General features: G+C 36.9%; 1 protein-coding gene across 1 annotated transcript in view; it reads left to right on the top strand.

Annotated features, from left to right (window-relative positions):
• The window catches only part of RIOK1 (RIO kinase 1), a 127,962-nt gene that overhangs the window by 105,383 nt on the left and 243 nt on the right, over positions 1-22,336 (top strand). Inside the window, exons 8-9 of the mRNA XM_067152482.2 lie at positions 6,860-7,071; positions 15,150-15,404. Coding sequence (XP_067008583.2) covers positions 6,860-7,071; positions 15,150-15,404 — 467 coding nt within the window. The remainder of the gene's footprint in view (positions 1-6,859; positions 7,072-15,149; positions 15,405-22,336) is intronic.

The raw sequence follows: 22,336 nt of genomic DNA, 5'->3' as shown, positions 1-22,336 counted from the left end.
TAATAATAATAATAATAATAATAATAATAATAATAATTTTATGTCCCCACGTAATTTAAATGATTTTCGGAGACGCTAAACAAAACATACTAGGGTATACATTAATTAAAAATAGAGACAACGAATGTACAAAATTAAACATTATGATAATAAAACACATTACCGCCACACCTGTAGATATCCATAAATGCGGTATATTTTCCTGTTATTTATTTTTATTTTTTCCATCGAACTCTTGGCCCTATCAGGGCGATAATACACCTAACCTAAACAAGGTGGTCTGTCTTATCTCATGGACAGCTGTTTACGCAAATTCTGATGTGATAAATGTAGAGAACAAGCATGAAATATACTTAAAAATAAGGGCCTGTGTTTCAACAGCCGCAGTTATCAAAAGAATGTTTCCAGTTACTATGTATTATGTTCGGAAGTACAACCTGTAACATACGCTAGTTATCAGCTGATGGTTTGGCATGCCTCAAAGAGGATGTGTGTGAAGAGAATGAAGCATGGCTGACGCGACTGATGTGACGAGAGATAGCAATGAGGATGATGTCATTTAGAATGCCGACACACCGGTAGCAAGGCAGGGAAGTTGGCGGTACAAGGCGATAATTCAAATGAAAGCAGTGATCAGGTTTACTGTGTGGCAGACCTATTGCTGAACTGACAGAGACAAATGACTGACCATTAAGTTCTTTTGTATCAATATTTAATTATATGATAACACAATACCCTTATCCCTTTCTTCTACGGGATCGAGTATGAAGTGAGACGAATCTTCGTAGCAAGTTTTTATGCCCTTCCTGACGTCAACCTCACCAGAGGACTTAATGAGATGTAACGAATGACGTGATATCTAAATATATAAAATAAGAGTTTTGTCTGTACATTGCTCAGAATTTGAGAATAATGGTATTTCTGTATCGGTCATGTCCACAGTAACAAGGAAATGCACTTTTTACTTTTCCGTAATTTCTGTCTGTCTGTCTGTATGTATGTATGTATGTATGTACACGCATCACTAGAAAACGGCTGAAGTGAATTTAATGAAAATCGGTATGTAAGGTCGGATGATGAACCGCTACGATCTAGGCTATAAATTATTTTATTCACGCTGAGTGAAATGGTAGTTTAGGGAAGGCCTGAAGTTTAATTCTCAAATATTTATGTTATAAGTAGCCATGTCTTAATGAAAATCAGTATGCGAAGTCACGGTAATAAGTCGATATAATCTAGGCCATCAATAACTGTATTCACGCTGAGTGAAATGGTAGTTTAGGGGAATGCCTAAAATCTAATTCTCAAATATTTATGTTATTAGTGGTCGTATCTTAATGAACATTGGTATGCAAAGTCGGGGAATAAGTCGCTATAATGTAGGCCATCAATAATTTTATTCACGCTGAGTGAAATGGTAGTTTAGGGGCAGGCCTAAAATGTAATTCTCAAATATTTGTTATTAGTGTCGTATCGATAAATACTACATAATTAACATTTTAGTTATGTAGTAAGTTAGTAATAGTTACGTTTATATTACATTTATGATCAATTATGTCTTATACATTGTTACCGTACCGCCTATAATCACAGAGATATTCATGAATTTGGATTTTTGTTACTAAGTCCATATCAGCGCTGAGTCACGAGAAAATGGGTAAACAGAATTTAATGAAAATCGGTGTATAAAGTCTGAGAATAAGGAACAGTCTACGATATAAATAATTTTATAAGACGCCCTAATATTACAAAGCCGAAAGAAAACTAATGTGAAGGCCTACAGTATAGAAAGCTCATAAAATTAATCAACAATAATATTACATTGACCATTGTTTGTTGTGATGTACTTTGTGTCTTCTGTTTTCACTCATCTCCGTTAGATAGGATTACTGCTGCGTACCGAGTATTTTTTTAAAATTTGCTTTACGTCACACAACGGTAGGTCTTATGGCGTCGATGGGATAGGAAAGGGCTAGGGGTGTGAAGTAAGGGGCCTTTGCCTTAATTAATGTATATGCCCAGCACTTACCTTTTGGGAAACCACCAAATACAACTTCAGGGCTTCCGGCAGTGGGGTTCGAATCCACTATTTCTCGGATGCAAGCTCACAGCTGCGTGGCTCTAACCACAGGGCCAACTCGCCCGGTCGTACCGAGTGTAACGGCCTGCCTGAATATTGGCGGGAAGTAGCTGGGGAGTTAAGATAACTTTCTTCTTTAACATGCCATTCCTCTGGTTCATAAATTTTCTGATACTACTGGTACGTAACACACTGATTCATCATAGCATTCGAGCTATTCAGTCCCTACTCTGAGGCACTGATTGGAATGAGCAGTGTGCAAATTTAATGGAATAATGGCAGAGGAGTGTTCCCGGCAGTCTGCGACCTGGTCATTCCAGCTCTGGAACTTTGTACTGTAAGATCGGCACCGTAGTACTGTTCGTTGAAAGTTAGAAAGTGTGCGGTTTTTCATTTGATCGAGTATTTTATATCATAACATTGCTCTCAATCGCTACATTCCTACTGATGTTTTTGTAATGATCTATGTTAAATTCAGTTAGGAAAACCACACAGTCAGTCTTTCTGAGAATCCCGTAGCGAAGCACGGGTACATCAGCTAGTGAGTAACTAAAACAGACTTTTATATGTACTGTAGGCTTAAAAGTAGTGTTCTTTTTACGTTTAGAAATACTGCCTTCCAACGAAAATAGCCTGTATAACTTAAATACATTCTAAGTTTGTTAAATAATAGTAAATTACAGAATGTTTACATGTACAATTTATAGCTCTTTATAACTTAGAAGTCATGTGTTTGCTGCACAAAATTTTGAGGTTATCACATATTGGACCCTTCTTTATTTATTTTGGCTGTAAAAGTGGGGAAAAAAGGGGTCTAATACGCGAGTAAATACGGTGCTTTAAACCCAACCCATACGCTGTTTACATTTTTATTTACCATTTTCCATTAATAACAATTATTTTTTTAAAAATTTCCCCATCCCTTCCTTATCAACCATTATATTATTGTCTTATCTTATTTTTATAACATTTATTTTTAAATACAACAAAGACAGCTTCATGATCACCTATACCATCTATCATTTCAGTTTCTCTGTAGAGCTCATCTGGTCTTATCAGCACCACGTCTAGAATATTTTTCCCTCTAGTTGGTTCTGTCACTTTCTGATTCAGCTGTCCTTCCCATTTTAACTTATGCACCATTTGTTTTTCATGGTTTCTTTCGTTCACATTCCTTTCCCAGTTATCATTTGGTAAGTTCAGATCACCTGCTACAATAACATTGTGTTGTTCCCCACATCGCTGATTATTTTATCAAATAATTCTGCATCAGTGTCAGTGCCAGCCTTGCCAGGTAGCTTACAAATTATTCTTTCACCAGTATGAATACTTCCTCCTCCTATTGTATCTAACCTATCTCTATGATAAACACTCCAGTTCTGTGAGAGAATTTCTGCATTCATAATGTACTGGATCTGTGTAATACCATCTAACTCGTTTTCCAATATCAATCCTACTCCATTTCTAATCTCTATGTTGTTACCATTTCAATAGAGGCTATAGTTCTTCCTCATCTCTTCTTCCCTTTACCTTTCCATTTAGTTTCACTCAGTCCTAGGATTGATATGAAGATGGTTCAAATATAAACGGAAATTTGAATGTACCGCTGCTGTTAGTAATAATTCTGAGGTGAGGCTTTGCCAGGTTGTTGGTGGGGGTGTCTGGAGAAGGGGTTTATGTACGTGAATGACGGTGGAGAGTTGGGCTGCTTCGGTACGCCATGAGTGGCCAAGAGACGCACATGTTGCACAACCTCTGGCAACAGAAGGCACCAAACCTTCCAAAATTTTGAGACAGCTCTGTGCTCAGTTTGGGGAAGAAACACTTTTGCAGACTCGAGTGTATGAGTGGGCTAAAAAACTTGTGGCACGAAGAGACTCTGTGAAAAATGAACCTCATGAAAGAAGACCATGGACAAGCATCATTGCAACAATATTGTTGTCATTTGTGACATTATTGGTGAAGAAAATCAGCAAATAAAAATTTCACAAATTGTTTTAGCCATAGGAATAAGTTACGGAAGTGTTCAAACCATCATTCGAGATGAACTCCATTTCAGAAAATTGTCTGCTAGCTGGGTTCCTCGTCTCCTCAACCAGGAACAAAAAACTTTACGCCAGGAAGTTTGTCAGAGACTCCTGCAGTAGTATTTAAATATTCTGTTATTGAGGTCCACCTTTTCAATACAAACTGTACAATGTATCACATTATATTACAGAAGAGCCTTTCTAACATCACGCATCACATTCATGTATACCGAATGTGTGAATATCTTGAAAAGTTCAGTTGAACTTTGAATTGAAAGCAGCATATCTAAGGAGCCAGCCTTTATTGAACTTCTATGCATCATCCTTAATCAGCATTTTAAGAATCTTTATCATAGGCACAATTTCATATAGTGCAGCACATCAGCATTTTATGAATCTCTATCAAATAGCAACTTTTTAACGTAGTGCATTGCACCTCTTGAACTTTACCTTAATTCACACATGGTATGTACATATCACTTTTATGTCATTGACACTGCACTGTGTCCTAAATTGCTTGAACTCTCAACAGAATTTTATTTTATGTGACTAGTCTTAACTTCAATTCTATGAGTTGTGCATACCGTTTTTAAGACCTTTGAGTCTATACATTGTTAATTTTTTTTTTTTGATATATTTGTGTGATTTGCTTTAAGACCTACAGTTAGGTCGAAACTAGTCCCTGAATGTAAATGTAATGTGAAATGTTGTATAGTTTGTATTGAAACGGTGGACCTTAACAATAAAATACAGTATTTAAATACTATTGTAATCACAGTTCAATACGGATCAATCGTAATGAAATTTATATCTTTTAATTAGAGACACCTGCATCACTATGAGGAAGAAGGAGTGGATTTCTTGCATCGTATTGTGACTTGGGTTGCATCATTACACCCCAGAGTCAAAGAAAGCAAGCAAGCAGACAAGCAAGCATGGAGTGGTGGTGAAGAGCTGAAGCAGGTTTGGTCAAGGCCAAAACATGCCCGTCTGCTGGATAGGTACTTGCAACCGTTTTCTGGGACTCCGCGGGCATTTTGCTGGTGGATTTTCTTCATGAACAAAGGACAATTAACTCCCCTAGCGTGTGCGGTGCAGAAGTGCACCCACTGGTTTGCTACAGTCACAGCGTGTACAGCGCAATGGTGCGCCGTGACATTTGAAACGCCCGCTACATGGATTTCGTAACAGTTATCTGCTTCATCATAAGGTGGCAGGAGAGGCAGCTTTTAGCTACACTCAGAGCTAATAATTATTCCCGAGAGATGTCGCATACCTTATCAGTTAATTATTTCGTAGAGCTCTGCACACGTGTTTCGCGCTAAAGGACCGCGAGTTTGTTTGTAAACATGGACATGGTAGGTCCAAGGGGAGTGATATGTGATGCAGAAATAATTAATTTATTGGTTAATAGTGGCAGTGAAAGTAATTCAGAGTGTGACAGTAATTTAGAGGATGACTTCGCGATAACGTCCAGCGAAGATAGTGATACTGACGATGTGCTTTGAAATCTATTGCACAAAGTGCCAGTATTGATGTCCAGCTGCCCAGGGATATCCAGGTTAGCATATGTTTATATTATTATGTAATATGTTATAGTAATTGTGTATTTCTTTGATAATTTTCCGTCCACCCGTTTGAAGATTATAGCAAAATCCATTAGACACCGCGCTCAGCATTGGGAGTAGGCTAGAAATAAAGCACGCTGTGGGTGCACCATGCAGTTTTACAATGTCACGCTTGAGGGGTTAATGCAGCCTTTTACTGTCGCCTTTTGGATGAAGCAAAAGCTGTGTATTGCAACAAGCGATGCCGGCAACCGATCCGAAATGTCATTTTTCTTCGTGACAATCCTAGGCCGCATACGCCGCTTTAATGCAGGAAAAACTGGAGGAAATTCACTGGACACCTCTGGAACACCCTCTGTACAGTCCAGATTTATCGCCCTGTGACTACCATTTGTTTGGACCACTCAAACAAGACCTAGGAGGACAGTGGTTCGATAATGATGCAAGAGTTCGTGTACATCTGACTCCGCGCACGTCCCTCTTCTTTTTGTCAAGACGGCATCAAAAACTTACCAATCCAATGGGAAAAATGTGTATTGAAGGCAGGACGCTACGTAGAAAAGTGATCTCTTTATGTGCATATTTTTTATTGATGCAGTAAATTTTAAAAAATTATTTCCATTATATTTGATCTGCACTCGTATTTTTCTTTCTCTTCATGGTGTCCACCAACTCTTCACATTTCCATTTTGAAGTCAAACTAATTCAATCGGTGGAAAGTTTCAAAAGTCTTTTCTAGATTGTAGAATTCTTGTATAATTTGTGTAACTTTTTGTACTGTGTATATACAGCGTATTTTTCACATTGTGAAATATATACATAATATTCCATTATTACTTCTTAATGGTATTGGACATTTCTGTGAATAGGAACAATCGGCTCCTATCATTTTGCCAAAATATTTCTCTTTTGTAATTTTCTGCATTTTTTTTATTTTTAATTTTTTTTACAATGTATTCCTGGAGAATGTCAATATTATTCTCTAAATATTACTTTTCAATGGTTTTCAATATTGATTTAAGAAGACTATCACATTATTTGAGGTAAAAATAAAGATACATTTTTCACTGCTTGATTCAATATTTTCATTGGGCGGTATCAGGGTTAATATAGTAACTGTAATTATAATTTTGTTGTTCAGTGTACAAATTGCAGTTGGTTAAGGGTGCTTCATGTTGTTACAGAGTTTTTTAAGAAGCGAGAGGTGGCAACAATGCGAGTGAAGGAACTCTTCGATTTTATCACTGACCCCACTATTTCTGAAAGTAATATGGAGCAGTATCTGGATAGAATATCTGAAATTGCTGCTCAGAGGACAGAAGGAGATGAGACATCAGAACAACAAGTAGAAGAAGAAGTTTTCAAGAATGCTTACATCCCAAGGAATTTAACTGAGGTAGGTAATTCTCTATAACATGATTAAAGTAGTTGTTCCTTAAGCTATACACTCCTATTAGCTTGGGGTGCTACACATCCACTAGTTTTTTCAGTCAAAAGGTTTTTAGTTTTTTTGGACATGAATATGTGTTATAATTCAGGAAGCTGGTCGCTGGTTTGAAAGGGTGAACGAAATGAAAAAAGGGACGATTTTAAAACATTATAAGATACATCCATATAACGGATACTGATGGGGAATGTAAAAATGCCTGCTATTCAGAGAAAACTCACAATGCTATAAGAACATTTTCTACAACAAAATGTGATTGCACAATGTTTTACAGTAATAATGTCATCTTTGCATTGTACAGTACCCAGTATTTACTGAATGTGTGGTTAAGCACTTTACTTTTATGAACACAAAACATTTGAGTTTTTCTAATTTCTATGTAGTAAACATTTTTCTTCTGTACCATTGAACTTGAGTTTCCTCACTTATTTCTAAATGTACTGTAAAGCTCTTCAAAACTTTACCTTATTTATCCTTGGATAGATCTACGTGTTTTGATGGAAACCTGTTTCTTTTTTGTTTTTGTTTTGGTATCATTTTAAAACACTTCTCGAGATACAGTACAGAAATCACTTGGTTAAATGAGGAGGTGCAACACTTAGGTATTCCTGGAACACAATAAATACACCTTATTGCCACCAGATCATAATTACTACTCTGTGACAGTTCAAATTACTGGGTGAGTTGGCTATGCGGTTAGGGGCGCGCAACTGTGAGCTTGCCTCTGGGAGATAGGGGATTCGAATCCCACTGCTGGCAGTCCTTAAGATGATTTTCCATGGTTTCCCATTTTTACACCAGGCAAATGCTGGGGCTGTACCTTAATGAAGGCCATGGTTGCTTCCTTCCCACTCCTTACCCTTTCCTAATTCATCATCGCTATAAGACCTATCTGCGTCGGTGCGACGTAAAACAAATTATTTTCTTAAATAATTCAGATTGTGCCCATTATAGCATTATTGTTGCCTGTGAATTCCTGGAATTGCAAGCATTTTCTTTCTTGCACTTTGGTTGATAGTACTGTATATTTTTCGAAATACAGCTTGCTCAACAGGCTGTAAATGACTAGTTAAAATTCTGATCAAGAGTTTGTAGAGGTGAGGCAAAAGGCTGATGGGTTTGCAGTTCTCTATGTCAGCACTGTCTCCTTTTTTTAAAATAATAGGATGACCTCAGCATCCTGTCAAGCTTGTGATAGTCTGCCTTTCTGGGGGCACTTATTCAAGAGAGCTAATACTGCCTTCTTTAGGGCTTCACCTCCATGCTTTAGCATTTCTGTCATCTCCAGGTGCCTTCTCATTCTTCATTTTTTTGGAGTGCAGTTTGAAGTTCTGGTCCATCAATTTCTGGCAGCTCTTCTGAGCTAATATTCAAATTTATTTTTCTTTCATCCTCTGGGTTCAGAAACTGATGAATGATAAATCTTTTCTTAGAATGCCTGGATTTTTCTCATAATTTTGTTTCAGTTATTGGTGATTTCTCCTTTCTCATTTCTTGTCTTTATCGTTCTTCTCCCCATTGATGCTCTTTCTCATAAATTTCATGTTCTTGCTATTGTCAGTGGTGTGAATAACAAGTTCTTTGTTGTAAATCGTTAGGTCTTTCCAAATTTCTTTGTATGTTGACTTCTTGGTAAGCAGCAGAATCCCTGTCAATTCAGTGACTTTCATCAGCAAGTAAAGCAGGGAGTACACTGCTTCCGTTCCGTTCCATTGATCTTGGGTATTATATTAACGTGTAACCAAATGTCCAGACATCTCTGGTGCTTCAGTTCTATAGGCTTCAGCATTTCTCCCCTACCATCCGTTCAGTCAAGCTTGCCCTCGCAAGCAAAGTTGACGGAAGACGGAAGGTAGATTACCTTGTGAACCTCTGGCAAAGAGTTTTATGTTTTGTGTTCAGTGAGTGCGATCAACGAAGAACATCTGATTATTGAAGTCACAAAAAGACATCCTGATATGATATGGCAAGAACAAGATAACAAGTGAATCAGCAAGAAGTGAGGCAGCAATTCTGTCCATGGCTTCTATGTGAAGAAAGAGGTCAAATACCTCTGTGGCTGATGTATGTATGTTCATTCTTCAGCCCTAAGGCTGGTTGGATCCTCAACAGCTCTGCCATCAGCTGTCATAGATGGCCCCAGGCATTACTGGAGAGGCGTGCTAGGGAAACGGGGAGTGAAGTAGTTTCCCTTTGCTTTCCTCACCGAGCCAGAAGTTGCTGTTACATATCAGTCTGCCAAGCCCACTGAAATGCATGCACCAACCGACCCTGTGAGCAACATTTTCACACCATTCATAGCCGCAACTGGCTGCAGAAGAAATGGCATTACTAGCCTCGCTCATACCTCAGTCACTTTCATATTGTCAAAGCCAGGGATAAGACAGAGACAGATCAGCAAAAGTGGATAGAAAGCCCACATGTTCCATTAAAAAAAAAAAAAAAAAAAGTTTTGGAGCTGTGGAAGAAACTGTTAGATCTTTTAGTCCTCTGTTGCAAATTGAATTTAAATCTAAAATTAATGCTCTTGTGACGGAATATGAATTGAAAAATTTGACTGCTTCCACAAACAGTACACTGGTTTATGGTATTATGTCATTATACTTACTTTTTCTATGTAATCTTGTTAAATAAAATGTGAAAGAAAATCATTAGTTACTTCATTGTTAGTGCTAGTTGCTCACCAGGTAATATTGGTTTTCTGAAATTTTATTCCCTTTTTTGGAGGGGTAGAACACTTACTAACTCAAAAACTTACAGCATGACATTCTGAAATATTTAAAGAAATTGCCCTCATCTTGTAGAAAGTCTGGAAAGTGAAGGTAATGTTCACCATACTGTCCTCTTTTTAAATTTATTTCATGTAACAAAATCTTCGTAGGATATAATTTCTCTGTCTTCGGACGAAGAGCTCGACATTGCTACATGCGCTGTTTCAAGCCGGATTCGCTGACTGCTTCCAAAAGAGACAGAAGATATGCGGCAAATGAACTGATGCGAACAGATATGAGGGAAACTGAACTGAACCGAGCGGGATGGATATAATGTGCTCTCTGCTTAAGTTCGTGCTGTAGCTGGGTTGTGTGTGTTTTTTGTTATACAGTCCATGTAGAATGGAGTACACCGAGCAAGTGACCATGTGCCTTGGGTCACGTAGCTATCAGCTTGCATTCAGGAGATAGTGGGTTCGAACCCCACTGTCGGTTTTGAATATGGTTTTCTATGGTTTCCCATTTTCACACCAGGCAAAATGCTGGGGCTGTATCTTAAGTAAGGCCAAGGTCGCTTCCTTCTCACTCCTAGCCCCTTCCTATCTCATCGTTGGCGTAAGACCTATCTGTGTCGGTGCGACTTAAAGCAAATTGAAAAGAAATGGAGTACTTTGTACCTGTACCTGATTACTACTAAATAAATGAATGAATTAATACAGTAAACCCATGATGCATCATTTCTCAAGGGGGAAGGGGAAAATGACTATGGATTTGGGCAAAGGTAAATGCAGGTAACACAAAAAATAGGGGGGGAAAGCAAAATAATAAAATATGGGTGTTGTATTTGGACATATTTGTTTACGAACTGTTTCAAAGAATGTGGGTAAAGGGTTCTATAGACCCTTCATGGGTGATAGGTTAGAGGGTTAGAGTCCCAACATGGTGCAGATCGGACGTTGTCACATAGGGTAGAAATACAACACGGCTCGGGCGTTGTCACAGTGGGCTACGTGAGGCTGTCAACTTACGAACTAGTGACAAGACCATGATCTTTACAAGACCAGGCTATTGAAAAGTTCATTGGTCTCTATTGGTTTGGTCCAGCTTGTGACAAGACCATTGGGTGGGGGGGTACGAAGTGGTCAACAGGCCTCTAGCATTCCACACACTCCACAAGGACAACACGATTAATCACCCTGTAACTAATTAAAAGGTTCATGAATTTTCCTATGTCACTATTTATCTCATACACATCAAGGAGGACCAACTCACATCCGGCGCACACTATGACAATTTTAAACTGTACAATTTTCTTATTTCTTATTTTCAATGAAGGTAGCAGCCTTGTGGGTACACATGATGCAAAATTGAAAGTCTGAATGAGTAGATTGAAGATAAGGAACTAACGGATGGAAAAAAATAAAGTAACAAGCATAGATGACGTTCCTGTGGAGTTCTAACAATACGGTGATGTCTACATCACAAATAAACTGTTTGCTGTGGTATCAAAATGTTTTGAAGAGGGCATTATACCACCTGACTTCACAAAAAAACAGAAGTATTGCATTACCCAAGAGGGGTAATGCAAAGGACCGTGCAAATTCATGTGTCAAAAATGTTATTGTTGACAGTTAAACAGAGGATAAAAAGAAAAATTGAAATATCTAGGAGTAATAGGACTCCTAATAGAGTCTCGCTGTGTTATTTTGAAATTCTTTGATCGTTTCGGATGAAATTCGGATTACTTCAATTTTTCCGAGACAAAATTGTCACAGTCGTGCTGAAGAAATCATACAAAATTTTAGTCCATTACATACATAAAGGAAAAAATTGTGTACATTCTAAAAAGATATTTTGAGAGTATACTGAGTCCGATGGGACTATCTCCAGGGGGAGACAGTTATCAAACAACAACAACAACAACAACAACAACAACAACAACAACAACAACAACAACAACAACAACAACAACAACAACAACAACAACAACAACAACAACAACAACAACAACAACAACAACAACAACAACAACAACAACAACAACAACAACAACAACAACAACAACAACAACAACAACAACAACAACAACAACAACAACAACAACGGCAACAACAACGGCAACAACAACAACAACAACAACAACTACTACTACTACTACTACTACTACTACTACTACTACTACTCTGGGGTCATCGTGGAACTAAGAGGTTATAGAAGTGTGAGGTTTGAATGGGCAGACAACAAGAAATGGAAAGATGCCCAAAACATTGGTAAAATTTTGATGTGTTAATTTCTTCTGATTTCTTTCTTTTCCCCATAATACAGTAAATACATAGGGATATCAAAACCAATTTAATAGACAGTTTAAGGTAAAGTCAAGGCCTCAGGTATCAAAATTACATTAATGGAGGTAGAATATATTACACAAAATATGAGGACCAGGCTTAATACATTTTACAAAATTTGGGGATTCAGAACCGTGTTTCGTTAGGGAGCAGAACTTCCTAAATGTTTACAAAATTACATAGTCCAAGTTTTTAGGCCAACCAATACACTACAGTCTTTATGTTCTAAGAACTATACACTTAGGAAACCATAGCGTACAAAGCATTAACAAACAGGTCTAAATCCAGTTGTCCATTTGAAATATTTCACTTACACTTACACTTACACTGCCTACAAAACAGGGTCAGGAGATCCCAAAATGAACAAGGCCCCAGCAGTCTGTCAACAAAGTTTAGAAAAGGAACAAGACCAAGATAAAATTTACCGTAGGCAGAAACAAAGTGCAAGGGAGTTCAAGGGCCAGAACTCCTCAGAAGTTTATGAGTTACGTACTTGGGCATAAGGCCCGAAGATGCAGCGGCTAGTCCATGCTAAATGTGACTAAGGGCCGAATTCATAGTCAGCACTTATATATAAGTGGAACTCTTAAGTAATAAGGGATCACTTATAGTAAGTATTCACTTATATGAGTTTACATTTCATAGACAGCACTTATAGAGCACACTCATTGATACAGTAAGTATCACTGGAGATGTGGCAATGCTGTATATTATGCCCATGCTTCCTGGATCATGTAGTTCTGGCTACCGAATAGTGGAATGATCTATTGTGTTTTATTTATCGGAGGACATCGCGTGTACGCGCGCGAAATTTTGAGGTTAAAAGATCGTCTATATTGGATTTGATTATCGGAATGGATAATAAAACAGGGAGCTGAGACAGCACCTGCAAGAACTTGTGTCGAAGAACAGTACATGCACATAATATAGAACAAGTAGACCGACGCTGTTTCTCATCAGAATATGATTGACGTTGGAAAAACTTGTTGTGGACAATGCAAACTACGAAAATGCCCAGAGTCTAATTTTCTTCTTAATATAATATGTTTATAGTTATCCAGGCACTCGAACCTATATAAATATTCATCCAAATTTAGAATATCTAGCCCTACAACGCTTTTAATGATTTGACAAATATATCCGTAGCCGTTACGTTGTAATAGGCCTAATTACTTCCCCAATGAAATGGAATTAGTACGGTATGTTTTGATGTGCGATGCCATAATTTCAGAAACTTCTGATATATACCGGCAAACGATTGGTTGACTAACCTGATATACTTAGCACAAATCAACCGTAAAATAAATGGTAGTAGTGCAACACGTTCATATTTCTTATAACTCAGTATAGTTCTTTTACTATTCCATAGGCCTACAGTCTTGGTAACTTATCAACTTGTAACACATTTCCAGTTAATTAAGCGAAATACCGGTCATGATGATAGTGATGATAATAATATCAATAATAATAATAATAATAATAATAATAATAATAATAATAATAATAATAATAATAATAATAATAACCTGAAATTAAGAGATGGCATAAAATCTCAAAACAATATATTCATTATTGGTGAGATAGTGAGTCCTCTAGAGGTTATGTTCACTCTCTCAATCAAAGGAACAAGAATATTCATAACTCTCACTTTACTAAAACGAAACCTTCTATAAATTGTTGGTCACATTACATTTCGACAGGATTTTCCATCTCTACTGTGTGCACGGAAAGTATTCTGTGAATGAAATGCAACATATTCAGCAAAATCAACCTCCATCTTGCTGCAACATAAGTGAGTCACGTAAGTGTGTGTGGGAGGTCCACTTATAGCAATAAGTGGGACACTTAAGTAGGTAATATGAAATGAAAGCTGGCTTATAAGGGGCACTTATGTATAAGTGCTGTCTATGAATTCCACCCTAAGTAAGGTAAAGAGAAATGTCAAAAGGAAAAAATTAAGTTTAGAAGGTTCAAAAACTTACGTCACCAAAATTTAAATTGTGAGAAAGCATAACAAGGGTACCGCACTCGGGCTTCCTTATATTTTACAATGTCCCATCAAAGGGAATTTCAAAAGGGGATTGAGGGTTTACATAAGTTAGTTACTAGAAAAATTCTACATGAAGAATTTAAAAGCAAACACCTAACAATTACATACCAAAGGGGACATAGAAATCTTCCTGAGAAAACCTCACAGAATGGTTACATGACCAATATTCTGCCTGGCTCTAGAAAATTTCCAGTAATGGCATCTGTCCGCTTAAGTATAAGTACTCTTTCATCAGATAGTCCAACACTTTGAAGAATGAACATCAGTAGTGTTGACGGTTAATTCATATCACCAGAGCAGCTAAATTACATGGCTCAATAACAAATAAAGTGATTGTTAGTTTACTGATAGTGACTGGTTAGTTTCTGGTTTACCAGAAAGTACTGTTAGTAACAGGGTTAGGTTAGAGTTCAGTTAAGAGTAACCTATGACTTGTGCAGCGAGTATCACGGCTTGTTGGCAACCCTGACAGTGCTCCGTGCTGTAGGATGCATGGGTGGAGGAATGGTGGCAGTGTGTGTGGCGCCAGTGTTATAACTGCACCAGTTCCCATAATAGCAAATGTAATACTACAAATGATTCCTTTTATCTTCCTAAGCTTAGCAACCAAATTTTAAACCAAGAAACAAAGAATTGGTGAACCGGCAGCATTTTGAATAAATACCACTTTTATTCCCTCCAAGAAAGAAGCAATAATTCCAAAACTAATAGGACATTTTAAACCAAATTCTGATTTTTAAAAAGTTTATATTAACTATCTCACTAAATATGGTGTAAATCAATCTAAAATTAACAAAGATAGAAAGTTCAGTAGGTCTGTTTGTTTCACAGATTTGTTTGTTTGTTTGTTATGAAAGGAAGTAGGATTATTCTACATAAATGTATCTTGCATAAGTTTTAATTTTCTCAATTTATTTTCAGGTTATTGACTTTGACAGAGATATCAGGAAAGCAAAGTCAGGTGAGGAAGTTCCTGTGTACACAACCATTACTGGGTTGAAAGAAGACCTATCTGGTCCTCAACAAATTCCTGAAATCCTCAAGAACAGTGAAGAGAGTGATGGAAGCTGTTCAGATGATGAAGATAGTGAAGAAAGTGAGGATTCAGAGAAAATTAATGGTAGCAAATTTGTTGATAGTTCTCGACCAAGAGATGAATCTCCAGACAGTAAGAAGGTGGGTACACTGATCTTATGTTGCTTAGAGGAAGAAATAAAGATGAACTGCACTCTTTTGCAGTGCAATCAACTTAAGTCTGTTCACTTCAGTGGTCCGGCTCCATGGCTAAGTGGTTAGCATGCTGGCCTTTGGTCATAGGGGTCCTGGGTTCGATTCCCAGCGGGATCGCGAATTTTAACCATCCTTGGTCAATTTCGCTGGCATGCGGACTGGGTGTACATGTCGTCTTCATTATCATTTCATCCTCATCACGACGCGCAAGTCGCCTACCTGCACCTGGTGAGCCGAACATGTCCTCGGACACTCCTGGCACTAAAAGCCATGCGCCATTTCATTTTTCACTTCTGTGTAGTGTTCGCTGTGGCAGTTGTCTTCGGTCGACTTGGTATTTTCCAGCTACTGCTTACATGACATTGACAAAGAGGGGGAAGGAAGGTCCAACTATTCAGTATCAATTAAATAAAGTCTAATTATCTCTATTAAATGTTGGGACTAGTTTCAACCCTGTTATTTGGGTCATCTTCAGCCATAATCACGAGATGGAAAAATATAATGTTGCATGCAATAAAATCACCGGTAATGCACTGAAATTGGTATGTCTTATTTTTGTTTATATTATGCGCTTACGAGCACATGTGAGTCGTAGTTGAGTTGTAGTTGTTTACATATACATCTGGAATTAAATGGGGTAATAATAATTTCGTGTGGCTATTTCTAGCCGAGTGCAGCCCTTGTAAGGCAGACCCTCCGATGTGGGTGGGCGGCATCTGCCATGTGTAGGTAACTGCGTGTTATTGTGGTGGAGGATAGTGTTATGTGTGGTGTGTGAGTTGCAGGGATGTTGGGGACAGCACAAACACCCAGCCCCCGAGCCACTGGAATTAACCAATGAAGGTTAAAATCCCCGACCCAGCCGGGAATCGAACCCGGGACCCTCTGAACCGAAGGCCAGTACGCTGACCATTCAGCCAATGAGTCGGACATTAAATGGGGTAACTTATCCTCATTAGGAATAAAGTCTTGAGGTAAGACAGTACATTAAAATGAAAACACAATCACAATTAAAAAAGAAAATGAAAATAACACATTAAAAGCTTTTTCCAGTATTACGTAGATATTACAATGTCTTTTGATATTTGTGAGTCTTACATTAGTGTTGATATTAGGTGTTTGACATGTAAGTGGTGGATGTGATGATTCACAAATTATGTTTAGTAGCTAAGGCACACTACTAGCAATTTACTGTGATGTTCAAAGGGGACATTCACAGTCTGAATAATGAGTAAGTATGTGATCCGTTAGTTCCATACAGAGTGAATATGTGGAAAAAGAGAAAGGTTGAGAAAATTGTGAAAATTAAAATGGAAACAACAAAAAATATATGATTGTATGAGACTCACCCCCTGGTGCTTCTATGCTAGTGTGTGAACATGTGTAGACCAACACTAAAACTGATCATTCAAAGAGAGCAGTTGCATCGCTTAAGCAGGAGGGGAGTAGGGAAGGAATGAGTGAGGTGGGGCAAGTAGGGGACGGAGGGGTGAGGGTATGTATGTTAGAGGGTTTGATGTATTTCTTTTAAGTTTTTGTTTTTTAAATAGGAATCATTATATCAAAAAGAATATTGGATTTCTCATTAATCTTGTTAATATTGAAATTAGGATTAAAGTATTGGATCAGTATGAATGTATAGGTTTTCCAAGATGTTGAGCATTCGACCTTTCTTCTCAATTTTTAAAATGCTTAAATCTTGGTTAATAGATGTAAAGCTATGCATAGATTCTGATTTATGTTGTGCTATTGCTGAAAATCGATTGTACTTAACGGCATTAACATGCTCTATGTACCTTATTAGAAAACTACGGCCTGTTTGACCTACATAAGAAATTTAGCAGTTTTTGCATTGTAATTTATAGACACCTGACTGAGAAAATTTATAATTTTGATTGATGATGCATGTATTGTAAAAACTGGAAAAGTTATTGTTATTTGTTTTAAAGGCTATTCATTGGTTATACAATTTTAAAACATTAGTACAGTAGAATTCTGCTATAGCGAGTACGGCATATAACGAGAACCCCGTTATAACGTCAGATTTTTCTGTCCCTTCACAATTCCTATACTAAACTGTGTATTATCCTTTGGTTACAGTGAAAGCCTCAACACTGACACATCCGTTATTACGAGCGATTAAGCGTGCACGATATTTTCCAGTACCAATATTTATGCACCCAGCCATTATATTGTATGCCATCGATCATCTTCAGTATCGTTTCCTCGCTATGTCCACTAGCAAGCTCCCTCTTCGCCATTTGAAGTTGATGTTGGAGTCTGTTAGTAATACCCGTCGACTGCTGTTCCATAAAGAAAAGTGAAAATGAAAGAGGAGAACATGTTTCCGTAATAAGTGCGTAAATAACGTGTCCGACAGCAGTTCTTAACTCGTTAAAGAAAAGGCTGAAGTAAACAATTGCTTAATTTTAATGCTGAATACTGCAGTTAAATAAGAATGGTATACACCTCAAGATATGGCAGAGTGCATCATTGATTTCAGAGGTTAGTTTATATTTTCTCGCGTCAGTTAAATTTCAGAAAGGCTATTTATCATGTGAATTTATAGTGAGGTTATCACTTTTCTACCGGTGCTTGATATATGTTTTCATGATACATACAATTGGTTAAATTAGGTTAGCTATTATTTATTTATTTATTTATTTATTTATTTATTTATTTATTTATTTATTTATTTATTTATTTATTTATTGATTTATTTATTCATTCATTCGTGTCAGTAGCACAATATAGATTACGGATGCGAATTAGATAAAATATATGAAATTATAATATTACACTTAGCTGAAGCGTTTGCCACAAAATACAACCTTCAGTATCGCTTTCTGTTGCGAGCTCTTGTGTCGCCATTTGAAGGCAATGTTAGAGTCGATTAGTAATACCCGTCAATTGCCGTTCCATGAAGAAAATCAGAAATAAAAAAGGACAACATGTTTTCGTAATAAATATGTAAATAACGTGATCGGTAGCAGTTGTTAACCCGTTAAAAATAAATGCTAAGTAAACGATTGCTTAATTTTATTACTCTACACTGAAATTAAGTAAGAATATAATACACCTCATGTTATAACAAAGTGCATCACTTATTTCAGAGGTTAGATTGTATTTTCTTGCGTCTGGTAAGACTATTCCCCTGTAAATTTATAGTGAGAAGGTTATCACTTTTCTACTGGTGTTTGATATATTTTCATGGTACATTTGTGGTTAAGTTAGGTTAGATGACGCTGTTTGAATAAGTAAGCTGAAGCGTTTGTCACAAAACGCGACCTTTGGTATCGTTTTCTCGTTAAGTGTACTTGCAAACTCTCTCGACGATTAGTAATACCCATCAACTGCTGTTCCATAAAGAAAGAAAGAAATAAAGAAAGAAAGAAAGAAAGAAAGAAAGAAGAGGACATGTTTTCTTAACAAATACATAAATAACGTGGTCGATAGCAGTTGTGAACTCGTTAGAAATAAAGGCTAAGTAAATGATCGCTTAATTTTAATACTCCAACTGAAATTAAGTAAGAATGCAATAACACCTCAAGATGTGGCAGAGCGCATCACTGATTTCAGAGTTTAGTTGATATTTTCTTGCGCCTTGTTAAAGTTCGTAGAGGCTATTCCCACATAAATTTTTTGTGACATGTTATAATTTCTGTACCAAGTTAGGTGCTAAGTTAGGTGACGCTGTTTGAATAAGAAAACAAACATTAGCCATAAAATGGGATCGAACAGTATAGTTTTCTCGCCATGTACACTTGCGAGCTCTCTCTTCGACCTTCGAAAGTGATCTGGGAGTCGATTACTAATACCTGTTGACTGCTGTTCTCTAAAAGGAAGTTCAAAATGAAACAGGATAACACGTTTTCATAATGCATAAATGGAGTGGCCAATAGCAGATGTTAACTCGTTTGAAATAAAGGCTGAAGCAAATGTTATATACTGAAATTAAATAAGAATATGATTCACCTCAAGATATGACGGAGTACATTACTGATTTTAGAGGACAGTTTATATATTTTCCTGCATCTAGTTAAATTTCGGAGTATCCCACATAAATTCGTAGCAAGGTGGTTATAATTTCTCTATATGCACTTGAAATGTTTTCATGATGCTTATACGGTTAGGTTAGGTGATGCTGTTTGAAGAAGAAAACTGAAACTTTTGCCACAGAGGCCTCTGGATTGATACTACAATTTTTTCAGATTGAAATTAAACATACACTTTCACGTAGTCTCGGATTTTGAAAAATAACAAATGAGTAAGCCGTAGTGTGGATATTATCTGCGAAAATGCAAGTTTTGAACAAAGTTAATACCGTTTCATACCAGTTTTAATGTTTATGGGATTTCCCTCCTACTTTTACGAAAAATCGGGTATAACGACAATCCACTATAACGAATACATTTTTGTTGTTATGAATTCTTGCTATAATGGACTTCCACTGTAATTTGATGTATATTTGGATTATTGAACGTAAATGAGGAATAAGTTTTATAGTCTATTGTTTCTCTTGCTAAGGTGGAAAGCTGGCACCTTTTGGTTGTATTGATTATTTTATTGATGAATTGAGGTTTGTATCCATTAAACTTGGCTATTGATCATGTGATGTTTAATTCATCACGAAGATCTTTTCTAGATAAGGGGATAGTGAGAGCTCTGTAAACCGTACCGTAGTATGTTGCTTTTTTGTGAAATTGGAAATGGATGTAATCTCTGTGAATGGTGGTAGCCGTTTGAGTGTGTTTTCTGAAAAAAAAAAACAATAAGATAGTTGATTGAGTTATCTTGTGATGTTTAAATCCATATAATTTATACTCTGTTGAAATTCAGATTCTAATGTAAAAACAATAATGTGGGTCTATGGCATTTAAATTGGATAAAGTAGAGGATGCATCTTCTAGGTTTTGGTTCAATGTGGCCAGTACATCATGCACATAATGAGCCCAGAAATAGATATTAATTATGGGATTATTCAGAATTCTTGTACAGGTAAACCTCGTTAGGCGCGATAGTTATGTTCCGTGGAATTGCTGCGCATACCGAATTTTCATAAATTGAAAGTTATTTTATATGCAAAATTAGGTTTCTGTTTACTCACATATTAAGTTTAAAATAGCAGAGATTCTTAGTATTTTTACAAAAAATAACCATTATTATGTTTCTAAAATGCATTTTAATGCAAAATTTATACACTTAAAACTTTAACACTGAAATATACTGAAATCATTTCATTAACTCCATCTACTTACCCTAAATAGGCTCTGGATCATCTACATTGGGAGAATCTGATAATGCTGTAGTTGGTTCAATTTATGTTGCAGATTTACTTTCGTGTAAATCCTTTGTAAGTGAAGTGTTCAACCTAGGCACTTGACATTCATTTGAAGTGCTGCATTGTTTTGCAAAGAAATGTTTAATTGTTGACTGTGTAATCTTCCTTGCCATTGATTATACAGCTCCTTGTAACATTTAAGACAATGTTCAACTTCTCTCTTCACAAATTGCACTCCTTACTTCCTCAGGATCATGTTCTTCGAAAATTGCCATTGCAACGTCTATCATTCTGAAGGCTTCTGCCATTTTCTTCATTGTCAGTTTTCTAAGAGTCTGAACTTCCTCGACTTCTGTTTTTTCATGAATTGAACAACACGCAAGACACGAACGTTCATGTGCATGAAGTGTTCCTATATATTATATTCATTTTATATATATATATATATTAGTTTTAAGTAGAGATGTGTTTTATAAACTAATTTTAAGACCTTAAACATATTATTTTAGACATACAATTGCATTGTTGCACATAGTGACTTATACGCCAGTTCACATTATGACATGCCCCATTTGGATGTGACCAAATGTTTATCATCATATGGCATTCCTTAGACAATATAATCCTAATCATAGCTTCATCACATAGATATGAATGTATGGCTCAGCTTAAGATGACCCTATGTAAGGCGTCGAAACCGGTCTTGTAGCATAATAAGTGCAATAAACAAGTATTGATAGGTGGAAATCCTTTCCTATTTCTAATAGTCTATCCAGTGCGGCCTTCGACACGGCACGTTCGGTACAGGCACATTCCAGCTGATGCGGGGCATGTCATGTTGCCTCTCGAAGTTCTCTCTACTACGCAGTTACAGTCCCGTTTCCCATGTGCCGGCTTTCTGTACCGAAACACTCCGCCTCAACCTCCTAATGTTGCAGAACAACTGAATGTTCCGGTCTGCCCAACCCTACTGCACGGCAGTGGCTGGCACATCAGGCGGCAGATTAGTATGCGGATGGAATTCAGATGGCTTCACGATATAACAATGCCTTAATATGCTTGGAACTTATGTTGAAGAGTAGTTTAAAGTATAGGCTTACAGTAAAAAAAAAAAATTGCTTAAAAGTTTGCATTACTTTTATTTCTATGTCAGAATGGTACTTACTTAAAAAACACACCTCGTAGATGGTAAAAGACCAGGAACACAGGACAAACAAAAAAGGAAAAACCCATCAATTAGTATTTAAACCCGTTCTCCTGATGAAGTTGGGGAGCAGAATGGGCTTCTCAGGGGATGTGGAGAGACCCATTCTTTGTGAAGATGGCAGTTTATGAAGAAGATGCTGAGATTATCCTTATCCTTTTGTGTTTTTATGTTTGTCTTCTTCTCCTCTTTCTGTTTCTCCATCTTCTCTCACTAACATGATATTTTGCTTTTCCTCTTCTGTGTTCTTATTAATGTGCCGATATTTCCATATTTGACTAAAGTAGAATATAGTTTATTAGTTGATCATAAAAAGAGAAACGTGGTCACTGTTATTCTGCAAAATGCTTTGTGTTTTGTTTGGAGTTAATAAAACTTCTATTTAAATGTTTG

This window comes from Anabrus simplex, chromosome 8 (assembly GCF_040414725.1).
Source record: "Anabrus simplex isolate iqAnaSimp1 chromosome 8, ASM4041472v1, whole genome shotgun sequence".
Lineage (NCBI taxonomy): Eukaryota > Metazoa > Arthropoda > Insecta > Orthoptera > Tettigoniidae > Anabrus > Anabrus simplex.
This window is presented reverse-complemented; position numbering and strand designations above follow the sequence as displayed.